This window comes from Peromyscus californicus, unplaced genomic scaffold, assembly GCF_007827085.1.
Source record: "Peromyscus californicus insignis strain IS unplaced genomic scaffold, ASM782708v3 Scaffold_21__1_contigs__length_65335640, whole genome shotgun sequence".
Lineage (NCBI taxonomy): Eukaryota > Metazoa > Chordata > Mammalia > Rodentia > Cricetidae > Peromyscus > Peromyscus californicus.
Window position 1 is genome coordinate 41,692,497 of NW_026294514.1, and position 17,531 is coordinate 41,710,027.

Sequence of the window (17,531 nt, forward strand, 5' to 3'; positions counted from 1 at the left end):
CAAAAGAGAGATAAGGGACTTCACAGAAATTACTATAAATTCATTGAATTTCCTATTTCAGCACTGGAAAGATCTCTAAGTGGCAAACGGCACCATTGATTTCTCTTGTATTCATCTTCACGATTAAAAATGACCTTTTACCCTGGCAAATCCAGCACAGCTCTGCAGACTCTGCCAAAATGGAAACGAAGAAAAGCAGACACTTTTGGCTTGTGGAGGACATACTTGACCACAAGCAAGCTGACGAGCCAGTGGCTCCTGCTCAGACACTCAGAGAATATTACCTTGATCTGACCTCCAAGGCCTCCAACAAACATTAGTGTTGAATTGTTTATGTCCAGAACATTCGCCAACCCCGGAGACTTGCTTGTTTTGACTGGTGGATTCTCAGCCGAACTTATTTCCTTGACACTCAGTGACCCCATGTTTCCAAACCTTAGGTCAGAAAGAGTTGCGAGGGGAACTTGAAACATTTCACGTGCTCACATGTGTCAGCATGTCTTTCACCCCCCCACCAGCTCTCCTTACACCCACCTTTGCCCATTCAAACTCTGTTTTACTCCCCTAGTCATGTTAAGGAGTTCCCGGGAAAGAGACGTTTCATCCCACCCTTTCCCTATTTGAAATCATTACTGAGTTAAACTACGTCTGAATAAAAATCACTCCTTTCACTACGATACCGGTTTTTAACAGAATGCCAATATTTCCAACAACTCCATCAACAACAAAAACCCCACGATATTACAGAAAGGTAAAAGGAAAGTCCTAGGGAAGACTGCTTAAAGGAAGTTGTTTCTGGGGTGGGGGCTTTAAAAAAGAAGGATTTGGCTTTCTATCTGAATTTTAAGAGAACACGTCTCCCGTTTTCATCCCCCATCTTCCCCTCCTCTGTAGCTTTTCACTAAATCCTCTTCGGTGGAAGGAGCCATTTTACAAGGCGGGTCTCCCTGGACTTGGACTTCCTAAAAATATTTTTAAAAATCCGGGGACTTGGAGAGACGACGGCTCTGTGGTTAAGAGCACTGGCGGCTACTCTTGCAGAGGACCTGGGTTCCATTCCTAGCACCCCCACGGTGGCTCATCACCGTCTCTAAGTACAGGTCCTGTGGATCCAATGCTCTCATCTGGCTTTTGAAGGTACTGCACACTTATGGTGCAGATACTATAGTTACAATTAATCCATCATTGGCTGTTTATAATCCAACTGGGACTCAAAGCCTGTTTATCACATACATTACAAACGTGTTAGAAGGCGCAAATGAAAGAAAAAAGATGCTGGAGGACGCTCTTCCCTACCTGGTTATGTAGATGCTGTGCCATCTGTTGTCATTGATGGAGACATCTGGGAATTCCAGCCTTGTGGACCCGGAGCCCAGGTCCCAGAGGAAGGCCACTTTCCCCCGTCGCATCTCCACTGCGAGAAAATCAGACTGGGGGAGGGGGGGATGAGTGGGGGATGAGTTGCATACTGCTATTTACACAGCCAGTACAACACTTCAGTGCTTTTCTGTCTGTAAATAATCGCATCCCTGGGACTGGAGCATGGAGATTCCCGAGGCAGAGGACAGACCCAATATGAGTGCTTCTGCAGACTGACCATCCACTATGTCTCTCAGGAAGCTCCCCAGAACATTCAGTGGGGTTGCCACCAAGCCACAGGAGGATTGGGCAAGGCGGCACTCGCTTCTTTCTGTTTCAGAAGGCACCAATGGGTGTGTGGGCATGCACACTAAGGCAAGGGTCACAAAAGCAAGCGAGCTTCTATTCTTGTCTCCTCAGAAGACATCTGTGATAATAAACATGCTTCTTAATATCTCCTTCCTGATATTCCCAAGTCCCAAGGGCTTGGATCCCTCCTGAATACAGCCAAAGGAGCAGTGGTCTTCTCTAGGAAACGTGTCATCTAGGGACCATGGGCAACTCCTTGGCAGGAAGGACCTGGGTGATGCCTGGCAATCTGAGAATAACCCCAAGTCGACAGAGGCATGATGTACCCAAGGTGTACCAATAAGGTGGCAGATGGGGGCACTGATAAGGTATGTCACTTTCTTTTTTGTGGCATGTGTGCCCGTGTTCATATGTGTGTATAAGTTCACATGTATGCATATTAGCAATGGCATGTTCACAAGGACAGAAGACAACCTCATGTACATTCATAGGTGCTGTCTACCTTTGAAACAGGGCCCCTCACTGACCTGATACTCAGTCACCTGGTACTTAGCTAAGTAGACTAGGCCAGCTGGCCAGGGAGCCTTAGGGATCTGCCTACCTCTACCTGTCCAGCTCTGGAAACACAGATGCATACCTCAACACCCAGGCTTTGTTTGAGTGGGTCCTGGGAACTGAGCTCAGATTCTCAGGCAAACGGTTTACCCACCAACCCATCTGCCCAAACCCTAGGCAGTTACTTTGGCATTTATTTGAAACCCAATGTTACAATTGTAGCAAAGGTTACCCCTAGTAGGAGAATTCAGTGACTTCAGGACCGTCACATTGATGGTTTCATCATGAGAGGGTCCAGGAGACACCTGTATTCCCAAACTCCCAGGGTCGCTCACTTACACTGGTGCTGCTGCCTAGGTAGAAGAGAAGGTTGTCGGGCTCTTGTGTCTTAACATTCAGAGTAAGAGTGTTATAGTTGCTAGAAGAAATCTGAGGCTGGTAGGCGCGGATGCAGTCTCTGTCTGCAGACACGGCAACTTTGATCTGACAGGAAAAAAGAAAGCAACCCATGACCTAGTGACACACAGGGGCAATTTCCCAGGTGTCTCTGGTTCCTCTGTGCATAATTCATAAAACACTGTTGGTTTCCCAGAGTGAGACAACATCAACTGTTTAGATACAGGATAGTCATTTAAATCAGGATTTGCTTATTTAGAGACAGTGTCTCACCTGTGTAGACCAGGCTGGCCTCCAGTTGAAACACATGATCCTCCCTGCCTCAGCCTGGGGTTATAGGTGTGTGCCACTATGAAACACTCAGCTTCTCTAACTCCAGTCTTCCACAGAACAGCAAGTGCTTTTAACTGCTGAGCAGTCTTTTTAGTTTTCCTCCTTTTTTTTCCTTTTCTTTTTGAGACAGGGATTCTGTGTTAATAGCTCTAGTTGTCCTGGAACTTACTTTGTAGACCAGGCTGACCTGGAACTCACAGACATCTGCCTGCCCCTGCCTCCTGAGTGCTGGGATTAAAGGCGTGCGCACCACCACCCAGCTACAGCTCGTTAGTTTTCAATAGACTCTTTTACATAAGGCACTGTCTCATTTATACAAGATTTAATACCTTGTGACTGTGGACTCTCACCACCTACCCACAAATCAGGATTTGTTGTGGATTATTCTTTTAACTAGGCAAAGATAGGTTCCGTTTGCTTATGCTGTGGAATATTACTTTAACTGTGTAAAATTGTATAACTTTTTTTCTGCTGCATTTGTTTAGTCAGAATGTGTGTTGAATTATGTAAAGATGTGTTGCATCTGTTTCACCTTGCCTGCCTAAGGCACCTGATTGGTCTAACAAAGAGCTGAATGGCCAATAGCTAGGCGGAAGAGGGATAGGTAGGGATGGCAGGTAGAGAGAATAAATAGGCAGAGAAATCTAGGCTTGGGAGAAGGAAGAAGAAGGAGAGAAGGAGAGGACAAGGGACACGCCCAGGGCAAGAAGCCAGGCAGACGCCAGCCAGCCAGAGAAGCAGTGAAAGTAAGATGTCCAGAAGCAGGAAAGGTAGTAAGCCCCGAGGCAGAAGGTAGATGTGGAGAAGCAAGTTAATTTAAGTTAAAAGAGCCAGCTAGAAATGAGCCTAAGCTAGACCGAACATTCAAAACTAATAAGTCTCTGCGTCATGATTTGGGAGCAGGTTGGTGGCCCCAAAGAAAAAGCCTGATATAAAGTATTTGATGATCCTTTGTTAAATAAATGCAGGGGTAATATATTTATTATATCACTCAGTAAATAGCTATAGACTACTATGTATTACATATTGCTTGCTCTCTTCCTAATTATCTGTGTCTAGATTTTCTATTAATTTCCACTCGTCTAAGTCTGCATTAACCATGGGATTTAGAACTGTAAGTTTGTCTCACACTTTCTTAGGCTGTCCATGACATCGAGGGAAGTAAGAGTGCACGGGAGCCTGCATCCTTTAATAGAAAGGAAGACTCTTGGAGAACCCAGAGTGCCTTTCTCTAGAAAGCTGAAGAAAGACTAAGCTGGGGTGAGGGTCACGCTCTTCTTCTCTAGGGCCCCACACTGTGGCAACTGTATACTCTCTGGAGGCTTACTACATGCTTAAAACAAGTGAATTGATCCATGGGTAGTTACTGAACGATTCCCCAACTTTGACCTCTCTGTTACCTCATGTACTTAGTGAAGTACACTTGTACAGCATCTGCATGTACACAGATTGTTTGCTCAGAGTCCTGGAGGGTGAGGCCCATGCTACTCAATTTGGAGAGTACCACCAGCATTAAAAGTTAATTGGTAAACTGAAGGAACAGAACCAGATGTAACCACTAGACTTAATGTCTTCATGGCAGCAAGGCTAAGTTACGAAGTCAGGAATTAACTATATATGTATTAATCCCCATACAGTAAGGACAACTTTTTCTTAAGAGTCGTTGAACTCTTAAATATGAGCAGGATTCTGAGGAAGATGGTTTAAATATCCTAAGAGGAGACTAAGAGGACATGGGGTCATTGAGATCTGGGCCTGTAGAAGTTGCAGGGGAGTTGGGGTGGCTGAGCGCCAGGCCCACTGAATTCTGTAATTGTGAGCAGGAGCCCAGACTTTGGGAGCTGTGGGGTTCAGAGCCACAAGCCCAGCTCACCGAAGCTGCTTGTTTCCGGGCCCGGCTGATCAGAAGCTTGATCTCCGACAGGTTTCTACTCAGGTTTTCTTCCAGTGTTTTCAAAGGCTTCAGTCGATCGAATAAGAGGTTGGCTTGCATTTCCATGTCTTTCATTTTCCTTCCAGCCAACAGAGCTAACAAAGACAAGAAGGCAAGAGAGTTAGGCAAGAGGAGAAGAGGGAAGGGAAGTGTTCGTTACTAAGACACCGGATAAGACGGAACAGAGTGATCAAACCCTGAAATATATGAGCAATGCACACACCAGCAATGTGCATTCCCTGAGGTCCCTCTCCTTCACCAGTGGAAATCTACACGCTAGGACAGTTTCATTCTGCATCCCTGTGTACCCAGCTCTCTCCCAATCAGCAGGCTGAAGGCTTTCCAAAGAGGGAGGAAGACCACCGACATACTGGCCATTGTGGAGTTACGCAGGAGGTCATTTGTCTCCTGTACTGTGGCATTCACTCTGGACAGGTCCGCTGATGTGTTGAAGACCTTTAGGCTTAAACCCAGGACGTCCTCTAGTGTCTTCAGGGCACTCTCGTTGGCGGCTGTGGCCAGCTCTTTGGCTTTCTTCCCCTTCTCTCTCACACCTAAAATAAAGGCAAGGACAAGCATGCACCCCGCTGAAGACTCAGAGAAAAGTCTAAAACCACAAACGTCATTTTACACAGAAACATGTCCCAACCATTGTTTTTCTTGTTGAATACTAAACAAGGCTTCTTGCTTTCTCACGTCAAAGAAGGCTGTATGTTTATATTTTCTATCACCCCACTAAAGAGCCAATGAAGTAACTTGGATATTTAATTCTCTGGAACATTACTTCAATTGCACAGCGAGACTACAAAAACAGTGGCTAGTGGCCGGGCCCTTAGTCCAGCTCTGGGGTGATACACTCACTGAAAGTACTTTTAATATTTTACATGTTGCTTTAGTGTGTGCATGTGTATGTATGAGTGTTCATGACTATGGTACACATTTGGAAGCCAGAGGACAAGGTGTGGGAGGAGGTTTCTCCCTTCCAGTGTGTGGGGTCCAGAGATGAAACTCGGGTCCCTAGGTTTGGCAGCAGGTGTCTTTACACGCCGAATCATCCCTCCAGCCCCAGACTTCTCTATTTAGTCCCTGTCTGTAAGCCTTCTCATCTTCACCCCACGTCATCTCATGTCTGGATAAGAAGGCTCTGGAACTTAAGCCTGTAACCAAGAGGGAAGTGGCCGCAGCTGGACAAAGTGGTATTTAGTCACAACGTGGACTGGCTGCTACTACAAGGGACAGCAGCTTAGGAAGGACATGGCTGCAAAGGGAAAAAGAATTCTGTTATTCAAGGACACCTGGCTGAGAATGTCTGTCTCAGCACCCAGAGTAAAGTATTCACTCCGGAAGAAGCCATATAAAAGCATACAGCAATCAAGCTAGACACGGTGGTGGCACATACCTGTCATTCCAGCACCAGGAAGCAGGCACAACACAGTCACAAGGTTGAGGCCAGAAGACCCCAGAAAATAATCGAGAAAATCCCAATGCAGTTCTTCCCTTCTCTCAACTTTCCTGTCAGTTTAACTAGGCCCAAATAAAACTGTGAGTGTTTTATTAAATTAGATGAAGAATCATTTTCCTTGGGGTGGTGAAAAGAAATGGAAAGAGACATTTCCAGGTGAGAAAGCACCAGCTGAGCCTTAGAAACAAGCAAGGGGACCTGGGGTCACGTACACAGTGCATGAGACCATGATTCATTTAGGTTATGACTCAAACTTATTTAAGTGTTGGAGAACCATGTGTTTCCAAATCATCAACATGAAATCAACAGGCTGACTTTATAATGTTTTCCCATCCGAGGGAGGAAGATCACAAAATGAGAATTCCTGCATTTGCCACATGAGTCTGGCATCCCCTCCAAGGGGAGGCAAGCACGTTCTCTCTTCTTCTTGGCCTCTTTGGAAGGTCCCTCTGTCCCCAAAGTGCTGTGTCAAACCCAATTTGAAAGCCAGTAATTAAGGTGGTTACAAAAAAGCCCTTAAAACCTTTCAGAGTGTAATCATGATGTTTTAGAGTATGATTTGATGTGTTTGTTTTAAAAAGTTTCAAAAGCCCCTAAAGTCTTTCAGGATGTAATCATGACGTTTTAGAGTGTGATTTGATGCGTTTGTTTTAAAAAAGTTTCATGATCTTCATCTCTAAGTCACACCCCCTCTCAAGTTGAAGCTTAATCAATCTTGGTCTCATTTTCGACTGTAGTTCCTAATGAGACATCAGGCAGGACTTCCTCATGCTTCTGTGGACCGCTTTCACAACAAGAAGGTAGCCACACCACGAAACGCATCTCTGCTTACCTCCAGGAATTTCTCTCAGGATCCAGAGGGAGTCATTGGTCTGCCTCGTAATATTATCCGCGCTCTCTTGAAATTGACTTGTCAAATTTTTCAGCTCATCGAGCTTCAATGTAATACCTACGTGAAGGGGAAGGAAGGGTCTTCTTTGTGTTAGTTTTCTAGAACACTACCGAGGTAACAGCTTTATCATTCCTCATCCATCTACCGAGTATACAGGTTCCTGCAGATGCCTCAATATGGAGAGATTCCCCCAGCAATTCTGAGCACTATCCACTGAAGACACTGGGGATGGATTTGGTTTGTCTGATCATTTTTTCTATCTTCCTAATGCCTTTTGCCCTATTGCTTGTTCTGGAATTTCGTGCCTAAGTTCATAAAAGCACACAGATGAAGAAATCTTTAAACTGTCAGACTGTAATTTTCTCCCTGTGCTGGAACCTGCCATTTTTTTCCCCTGTCAAACCCTGATGGTGGCAGGCCTGGCTCTTCATGGTCCCCACCCTGCCACTCTGGCCAATCAGCTCTTTTGTATTCCCTTCACCTACCAAATCTGGACTCATCTCAGCTTCTTCTGATTTTTAATTTACACTGTTGGATCAACACTTCTACAGTTTCTGTTCATAACATGAAGCCACATTGAGCATTTTGAGCACATGATTAAAGCCTGGAATTTGAACTGTCAAGAAGTTCGCAGTTCAATGCCCTAGAAGGACCTTTACCTCTGTAAACTGAAGCCAAAACCCATCAGCATTTATGATTGAGTGGGTGAGCGAGAACTGTGAAGATCTAATATTCAGAGGACAAGGGAGGTTCCAATTTGTCTCATCACAGAGAAGCAAACAAAAACGCCCTGGTCCAAAGCTTTGGTTCAGTCAGCTACAGCAGGGCCTAGCTCTTAATTCACACAGCTATGGCAAAGTCCAGCCCTTGGCTCATGGAACTACGGGAGGGTCTAATGCTACTCCTACAAATTTCCTGCATCAATGTGAGAAGCATATTATACATTAGGAAAAATGCCATGCCTGCACATTTTCTCATATAGAACAGATTCTTTCCATTTTATATTATGCTTGTATATGTCCTAGGCAATTGCTTGTATACTGAACTTGTACACTCTTGAACTGTATGTGTATTTATGGAAAAGGATTTATCATTTGTGATTTAATCCAGTAACATTTCAAGGAAGGCCTATCAGGCTCCAGCCAGATAAAAAAAAATTTAAAGATGGCATTAGATATAACTCATTTCTTCAAGGAACTGGATGTTTGAGAAAAAAAGAGGAGCATCTGCACATACATCAGGAGGAACAGCAGCGATACTAACTCAGGTAATCCCTGGAATGTGGGCATAGGGAAGGCTTCAGTACAGAGAAGCGTGCACGTTCAAGGAAGTGACGGCACTAGGAAAAGATTCACAGTCACACGATGCTGAGATGAGGCGATATCCCAACGTGAAGGAGAGGAAGACACACGTGAAGCTTCCAATGGCTCTAAGGAGAGTGATCTCCGAGGATGCTCACTGACATGTGGCCTCTCATCCTGCTCGTCCAAATGCAAACTGACCTTGCTGCTTCCTCCTGGTAGTGGTGCTTTCTTTTAGAAATCTGGAGGTGCGCTGCAGAACTGCTTTCCCCTGAGAAACCAGGGATTCCGAGACCTGAAAAACAGAACAATTCACGAATAGTAACCTCCAAGAGAGAGCAGCCCCATTGGAGGGAGGAGCAGCAGCCAGCTTCCAAATCAGCAAGTCCACCTCAGAGCCGGAGGGGAAATTCGATGTCTAAGAGGAAGAACGCAGAGACATGTGTAAGTCTATAAAGAAGGCCATCGGCCATTATAAAGCTGTGAGTAAAACGAAATGTCAAGTGGGTATCGAACAGCATCAACGCCTTATCAGAAGAAACTGAGATTTCCTCTTTAACTGTAGGCATTAGTCTTCACAAAAGAAGCAAGAATGACTAAAAACATAGAGTGAGATGGTGTAATGCATTTCTAACAATCCAGAAGGCTGGGGCGTGGGGGGGGGGGGGTGTGCTCACTTGAATTCAGTAATTGAAGGCCAGGCTGTGCAACATAGTGAAACCCTGTTCTCTAAAAATTATTTAAAGGGCAAATGATACGGCAAAGAAACGAACAAAAACACAAACAGATTTCACCAGAAAAGAATGTGTCTAAACACATTTGAGCCACTGAGTGTATGCTCAAAAACCTCCTAGAGCAGCGGTTCTCAACCTTCCTAACACTGCGATCCTTTAATACAGTTCCTCATGTTGTGGTGACCCCAACCATAAAATTATTTTGTTGCTACTTCATAACTGTAATTTTGCTACTGTTGTGCATTGTAATGCAAATGTCTGTGTTTTCTGATGGTCTTAGGCGACCCCCTGAAAAGTTGTTTGACCCCCAAAGAGGTCATGACCCACAGGTTGAGCACTGCTGTTCTAGAAGACATGCATGGCATGCAGAAAAGGAAGAGGCACAATGAAGCCCTGGGCATTTCTCACCAAGCTTGTTTCATTTGCAGTCTTCTGAGCATCAGCTGCCAGTCTTCCTGCATCTTCCATCATGATCTGGATGTTGGCGTGAACGTGCGCTGCGCTGGTGGCGTTCACAGACACGTTTCTAACGTTTTCAAGGTCTCTATCAAATAGGCATTATTTAGAGATGTTATTTAAAAAAAAAAAACTAGTGGGGTCACTCATGAATACAGTAGGTGCTTACTAAAGCTGAAAGCTTCCTCGTTTCTTCTGAGAAAAGAAGCCAGGACTAGCAATCAATGGCTTCTCCTCTACACATAGAAGTCATGCCTGAGAAGCTGCTTGTCATGGCAACACTCGGAACTGCTTTTCATTAACACTGAGGCTCCTGATGGCCATCTCCCATAGAGAAACATCATCAATTACCACCATCTGTCCCCGATTTTCCGCGATCCATGTTGAGGTTCACGGTTTGTGTTGGGGTGCTCCTGCCTGTGTATACTGGTTATAATCTCTCTTGCAAGCCATTTAGTAGTTTTCAAAAAGCTTTCTGAGTACATGCTGGGGTGCTGGGGTGGTCCCTAAAGGCTGTACCCCAACTTGGTGAGATTCACTTGGCTGTCTGCAGGAGGATCAGATAATATTTCCATCAGTTGAACTTCATTCTAACAAGCAGGCAAATAGTTTAGGAATTTGCCAACTGGCAAGGGTGTGATTTCACTAGCTCTACACAGACAATGAAATGTGACAATCGACACATCTTTGCCTGCTGAAGAAATCACTTCATTTTCTCTCCAACAATACTGAATTGGGCAATTCCCATACCAGACATCAGCAATTACTGTCTCTTGCTATTTGACTGGGAAATTCAATGATTTATAAATTAAAAAAAATAATGTTATTTAATGTTGGCTATCACACTTAAATTGCTTTCACTACTCTTAGACTAAATAATAAAGATTTTAATCTAGCCATGGATGGAGCCCATATATCTTTAAGGAATGATGGGAAATGATACAGAGAAGCTGCCTCCATTTTTTGTTACTGGTTGCTATGGTACTCACAGCCATTCAACTCAGCACCCAACTTATGCGATAGGCTATTGAGTCATTTTTAATTGCTTTTGTTGTATAATCTATTCTTGACACTATTTCTCAATGGGGAGTATTTTCCAATTCACAAATATTCCCACCATGCTTTTTATATCCATCCTTTACACACAAGTTTAAAGAAACAAATTCACCAAATAATTAACACCCCAAGATTAGCTAGGCCTGCTAGCCTAAACTAGGAGGCTGATTCAGGAGGATCACAAATGCAGAGCTAGCCTGGGCTCCACAGTGAGTTCAGGACCAGCCTAAGCAACTAGTGAGATCTTGTCCCAAGATGAAAGTACAAAGAAGACTTTGGATATAGCTCAGTATTAGAGTGATTACCTGGCATGCACGAGGCCCTTGGTTGGTTCAATACCCAGTACTTTAACACACATACACACACACACACACACACACACACACACACACACACACACATCCTGTAGGAAAGAAACTGTAAATCCTAAACCACAATCCAGAGCACGTAAGTTACCATCTTGGGGGAGGAAGAACAAGGTACAGGAAGCCAGTATTTGATGAGGTGCCCTAGGTTAAGTCCAATGTACAAATAAGCCTGGGAACCATGCTGGTTAGAGTTATACTTTATTTTTAATAAAATGAGGAACAGTTTAAGCAATAACTACAACTATTTGTTAAAGTGACTTTGGGATGGTAGCTGGAGGGATGGCTCAACTAACCACTAAGAGACCAAGTTCAGGTGCCGACACCCATGTTGGACAGTGCTCAACAGTCTGTTACTTTAGCTCCTTTGGATTTGATGCCCTCTTCTGGCCTCTGTGGGTACTAGCACACACTGTCACACACACACACACACACACACACACACACACACACACACACACACACATTGCTCTTTCTCTCTCTCTCTTTTGAAAAAAATAACTACATTACAAGCACAGACCACCAGGAAAGGATGGGATGTGATATCTTTCAGCACTGGCAAAGAGACTGCCAACACTTCTACAGAGAGAGCATGGGCAGCCACATCCGCCCTTTGAATCATGAACCCAAGAACACAAGATGTACAGAGAACACAGTCTCCTTGTGCAACTCGCACACAAAGCACGTGAGCACTGTAGGTCCTTAGAAAACCTTGATAGCCTGGCAGCATATGGTATGGTAGCATAGTACTCTGTCTGCATTTTCCCATCATATACGCATGCCTATGGTAAAGTGAGCTGGCAGACACAGGAGGGAATCTGGCCAGCCACACAGGTAAAACAGAAGTCTCATTTTTACATGACAATAAAAGTTCACCAGGGAGATGACTCGGTCAGTAAAATGCTTGGTTTGAAGGCGTGAGCACCTTACGACGACTCCCCAGGGTCCATGGGGAAAAAGACAAGCATGGTGGCTTGTTATCCCAGTGCTGGGGAGGCTGAGAGAGACAGAGCTCACTAGCCAGCTAGCCTGGCCTACACGGTGTGTTCCTGGTCATCAGGACGCTGTTCTAAAATAGGTGCACAGCCTCTGAGGGGCGATACCAAAGATTGCCCTATGGCTTTCCCATGCCTGTCCTCTAAGTATGCATGCATCTACATATACATGCACACTCAAGCATAGGCATCTACGAGTGTGCATGCATGCATGTGCACACAAACACAGCGTAAAAGCGATTCAATGCTGTAACCAAAAAAAGCCATCTTCACCCTGATCAATGGGTTGGCAAGCGCTTCTTGGATTACGACAACTACGCAGTCTTACCTGTCCAAAACACCTGCTAGGCTCTGCAGCTCAGAGGCATGGTGCTCAGCTCTGTGGACCAGGTCACGAGCTCTTCGTTTGGACATCTGCATGACCAGCTCATCTACGTGGCCTCGGAGCTTACTGGTCCACAAAAGGAGCTCATCTCTGTGATGCTCCAGCTGCTGCATGGGGAAATTAAAATGTAAATATATGCATACTTATTTACTAGTGTACATGTGCACACATAAATGAGGTGTGTGGCTACTCTAGAAACTGTGGTATGGCGGCCCAAATTGTAACTTACTGTTAGGGTGTCTTGTACAGTAGCCACATGAGTAGTAGCGGAATCTACCCATTCTCTTCCTTTGGCGATGAGCTCTGAGGTCAAGTTCTGTTCTTCTTGAACATTCAGCTTTTTCTCCTGCATCAAAAATCACCAATTAAGGATGTATCATGAAAGCAAGCCAGCCCCTGATGTTGGCACCGAGTGAGTGCCACCTGCTGAAGCCACTGGCCAGGCTCCCTTTGTTAGAAGCTAAAGTTGGCACTGTTTACAGACAGGCCTGTACGATCACAGTCCTAACTGAGAAGGAAGGAGACAGGGAGACTCACGCTGTATTCTCTCAGGTTGGCCTTGACAAGGAGCAGCAGGCGGTCGCTCTCCTGGGTCCTGTTCTCAGCTTCTCTCAGGAGCTCCTTGGCAGCCTGCAGTTCTTTGCTGTGGTTTGAAAGGAGGTCGCTGGCTGCCTCCTTCGATGCCTTCAGCTTTTCCTGAGGCTTCTGGAACCTCTTCTGAATTCGTGACAATAAATCTTTAGCAGCCCTGACAAATAGAAATGGTTCACGTAGGAAGAAAATAAAAACAAAGCATGTCTTGTAATACTAATGAGTTTTTTGTTTTTGTTTTTGTTTTTGTTTTTTACAGATTCACATTTCTTCTTGGAACAAAAATAATATACAAAGACTTACTTTTTATTTTGGAGACAGGTCTTAGCTGTGCTGCTTAAGATAGTCTTGAACTCATGAAAATTCCCCTGCCTCAGCCTCCCTCATTGCTAGGATTGTGAGTATAAATTACCATGCTTAACATGGATCCTGACTACTTATGACTAGAAGCAATTTTTCTTTCTTTATCTTTATCTGGGGTGTGTGTGTGTGTGTGTGTGTGTGTGTGTGTGTGTGTGTGTGTGATGGGGGAAGAGAATGCAGGAGTTCCAGGTCAAACATGTAGAGTTCAGAGGACAACATTAGGTCATTAGGTTGTGGTCTTTACTTTGTACCTTGTTGGAGATGGGCTCTCTCATACACCAGGTAAGTTGGCCTGCAAGCTTCCGGGTACTCTCCTGTTTCCACTTCCCATCTCACCCTAGGAGCTCTGAGACCACAGACCCATAGTACTGTGCCTGGCTTTATGTGGGTTCTTGGGAATTCAAACATAGGTCTTCATGCTTGCACAGTGTGCTGAATAGTTTCATGTCAACTTCACACAGGCTAGAGTCATCTGAGAGAAGGGAGTCTCAACTGAGAAAATGCCCCAGTAAGATCGGGCTGTAGGCAAGCCTGTAGGACATTTTCTTAACTAGTGATTGATGGGGGCGGGGCCCAGCCTAGTGTGGGTGGGGCCATCCCTGGGCTGGTGGTCCTGGGTTCTACGAGAAAGCAAGCTGAGCAAGCCATGAAGACCAAGCTAGTAAGCAGCACCCCTCCATAACCTCTGCATCAGCTCCTGCCTCTAGGTTCCTGCCCTGTCTGAGTTCCTGTCCTGACTTCCTTCAGTGATGGACAGTGATGTGGAAGTGTAGGCCACATAAACCCAACTTGCTTTTAGTCATGGTGTTTCTTTGCAGCAATGGTAACCCTAACTCAGACACAACAAGCATTTTTACCCTGTGAGTCATCTCCCCAGCCCTCGACTGGGAACGTTTTTTCTGAGACAGTTATGGTTTAAAGTAGGATGGACTGTTTCTCTGGTTAACAAACTACAGTCACAAACTTCCTACCATACATTAGTCGTGGAATTAAAATAAATGACCTCAGTGAGGCTGGACCTGGAAAACAGAGTATATTCTGTGTTAATGATGGCAACTGCATTCTTTCACTGGACCAAGAACTGAAGGAAGAGGGAAACTTATTCATAGGGCAGGAAAAGGTTCAGGGGCCAATAAAACAGCTCTGATAAAAACTTAGAAGTTCAAATTACTAAAAAAAAAGATACAATTTGAACCATTAATAAATGCAAGCTTTTGGAAATCAAAAGAATGGTTTTTCTTATTATTTATTCATTAATAGGATATTGCTATTTTTGCCCTGGCTGGCCTGGAACTCACTATATAAACCAGGCTAGCCTAAACTCAGAGAGATCCACCTGTCTCTGCCTCCCAAGTGCTGGAATTATAGGCATGTGTTATTGCACACGGCAGAAGATTTTCTTCTGTTCCTTTCTAAACATTATCCGTGGCCTCAATCATGAGAACAGGACAGACAAGGCCATACTCTTAGTGTCTTGCAAAGTTGAACAGAATAAGTAGTTTTCCATGGACTGTTCTTTGTAATCCTATGGATCATTAAACAGATTCCACAAGAACAGTAGATTTAGGTCTATCCTCAGTTCTCTCACTCCCTGGAAATTCTCCATGAACATCAGGACACTGACATGGGAAGACCCATAATAAGGGACTGGCCCGTTTAGTCCATGCAGCAGCCCCCGGCCCCCACTTATCTCTCACAGAATCCATTTCTGTACTGAAGTTATCTTCGCATAGTTGTGGGGACATGAGCATGGGAAAATGGTTTGGGATCACAGCTGCCAGTGATAATCTGCAGTGTGCCAAGCAGAGTTCCCACGGCAAGTGGCAGTCAGCTGTCCTCAGCAGGGCCAGTGGGCAAGGGTGCCACACATCTCTAACTGATAGGACAGTGGGGCTCAACTGTGTAAGCAAGGCGATTCAGACAAGCACCTGCTTTCCTGCAGAGAATCTGGTGTTCAGATGGGTGCTATGTATGACGGACCCCCAGGAAAACCCACAGATGCTGCGTTTCCAATGGCCTCCCCAGGCAGAAATGTCACCCCCCATACTGCATCAACAGGTGCGAGGGGACCTCACAGGCACTCCTCCCCACACACCCCTGCAGGCTCCTTGTATCCTCTTCCTCAACTGGTTGCACATCCTTAAAGAATCTCGGCCCTAAATTGAATTACACGTGGGATCCTGGGAGTTGCAGGGAGTCCCTGAAGGTGGGAGTGGTCTGATGTAGAGTGAAAGTGACTGGTGTGTGTGCCACAACTGTTTATCCACACTCAAGCACTGGCCATGACTTATATAACAATGATAATTAGTAATATGATGATAAATAATTCTTAAAATAATCCATGACATCGGGAGAGGGAGTATCTTGGAAACTAGAAAGTGGAAGCTAGAAAATACACTTTGAATCCCCCCATTGTTAATAAAAAAATTCCCTTAGTCACAGCTTCACTTATAGATGGGAGAGAGAAACATAGAATCTGACTGACAACTGTATTCCAAACAGAAAGGGGGCTGCAATTATAGAGCAAGCATTCCCAGAGGACCCAGCCAGTGGGGAGGTCAGGGAACAGGGGAGAGGAAGGGGTGGCCCTGCCTTCCCTGGTGGTCTAGAAGTTCTGTTGGGCACAAAGGCTCTGCTGTGTGTCCTCTGGGTATCCCCAGCTCCTAGTATCATGTTTGCACCCGTGGCTCAAACCTTTCCGTTGAGTGACCCAAGGGGCTGGCCATTGCAAGGTGATGTGAGGAAGGGGGTCCCGCAGCATGGCTCTGAGTCTCTAGGACTGCCAGCCTGGGAACCTGCATCTTTAATAGCTCCTGCATAGGCAAGGATTCTCTCCTACATGGGGCAGCAGTGGAAGGCAGAGCTGCCACGCTCGCTGCCACAGATGGGCACTCTGTGGTCTTGTTACTTGCTCTGGCACTTTGCTGCCTTCATAGCCCTCGGTTCAGTCTTCTCTGGGCCTCCCCAGGCTCTCTGCACCAACATGCTAGTGACTGTATCACAGGACCTCGTTCCAAACCCTATCCAACCAAGTCTTTCCTTTCAAGTTCCACCTGAGCAAAGCAACAGGTCAGAAAGTGTACTCAAAGATGAAAGGAGGTAGCCGGGCGGTGGTGGCGCACGCCTTTAATCCCAGCACTCGGGAGGCAGAGCCAGGCGGATCTCTGTGAGTTCGAGGCCAGCCTGGGCTACCAAGCGAGTTCCAGGACAGGCGCAAAGCTATACAGAGGAACCCTGTCTCGAAAAACAAAACAAAACAAAAAAATGAAAGGAGGTATGAGCCTAATGTGCATGTCGCTGGGTGAAAGTGTAGAGTACTTTACATTAACGTTCTTGCGGAACTAATCTGGAAACGAGCAGGAGGGAGCCTCCGAGTGCGGATCATGTGACTAAATGATCGAGTTCCTACGGTCTGCTCTGGTAACAGGATACCCTGAAATCCAGAAAGGAGGGACCGGACCTGCGTGTGCACACACTGTAATCGCAGCTTTCGGGAGGCTGAAGCGGGAAAACGGGAAGTTCTAGGCCAGCAGGGACACATAGTGAGATCCTGTCTCAAAGGAGAAGGAAAACGAGGAGGAGGAGGAGGAGGAGGAGGACAGAGGAGAGGAAGAGGACAGCGGAGGGAGAAGGGGAGAACTTGTAGTATAAATACTGAATATTAAACCACATAGAAATATGGAAAATAAGAGAAAACGCTTGCCCAAGACATCTATCCCATGATAAAATTTACAAACACTTCAAGTTTTACTAGAAGGAACAGAGTTAGTGAGTCTCACGTAACTGGTTAAAGCGATCTCCAGCCTACCTGACAGAAAGACAGTGTCAGCTAACAGCTATGTGGGAAAAAAAAAAAAAAAAAAAAAAAAAAAAAAAAAAAAAAAAAAACCAAACTAGAAAAGGCCAGGCAGGAAATCACAGGCTCCCGAGTCTACGTACAACCATTCTCTGGGGCAGCCCAGAGAACACAGAGCCTATTGCACAGTATGCAGAGAAGGACTGCCCTGATTCCACTGACTTGTTTTCTGTATTTGTAGGGGCAGGTA

General features: G+C 45.3%; 1 protein-coding gene across 1 annotated transcript in view; it reads right to left on the minus strand.

Annotated features, from left to right (window-relative positions):
• Lama1 (laminin subunit alpha 1) overlaps positions 1-17,531 on the minus strand; it is a 138,474-nt gene that overhangs the window by 21,415 nt on the left and 99,528 nt on the right. The window contains exons 37-47 of the mRNA XM_052750175.1: positions 13,069-13,279; positions 12,761-12,877; positions 12,475-12,638; positions 9,683-9,818; positions 8,742-8,835; positions 7,180-7,296; positions 5,257-5,439; positions 4,826-4,980; positions 2,563-2,706; positions 1,297-1,430; positions 285-435 (exon numbers count right to left, since the gene is read on the minus strand). Coding sequence (XP_052606135.1) covers positions 285-435; positions 1,297-1,430; positions 2,563-2,706; positions 4,826-4,980; positions 5,257-5,439; positions 7,180-7,296; positions 8,742-8,835; positions 9,683-9,818; positions 12,475-12,638; positions 12,761-12,877; positions 13,069-13,279 — 1,606 coding nt within the window. The remainder of the gene's footprint in view (positions 1-284; positions 436-1,296; positions 1,431-2,562; positions 2,707-4,825; positions 4,981-5,256; positions 5,440-7,179; positions 7,297-8,741; positions 8,836-9,682; positions 9,819-12,474; positions 12,639-12,760; positions 12,878-13,068; positions 13,280-17,531) is intronic.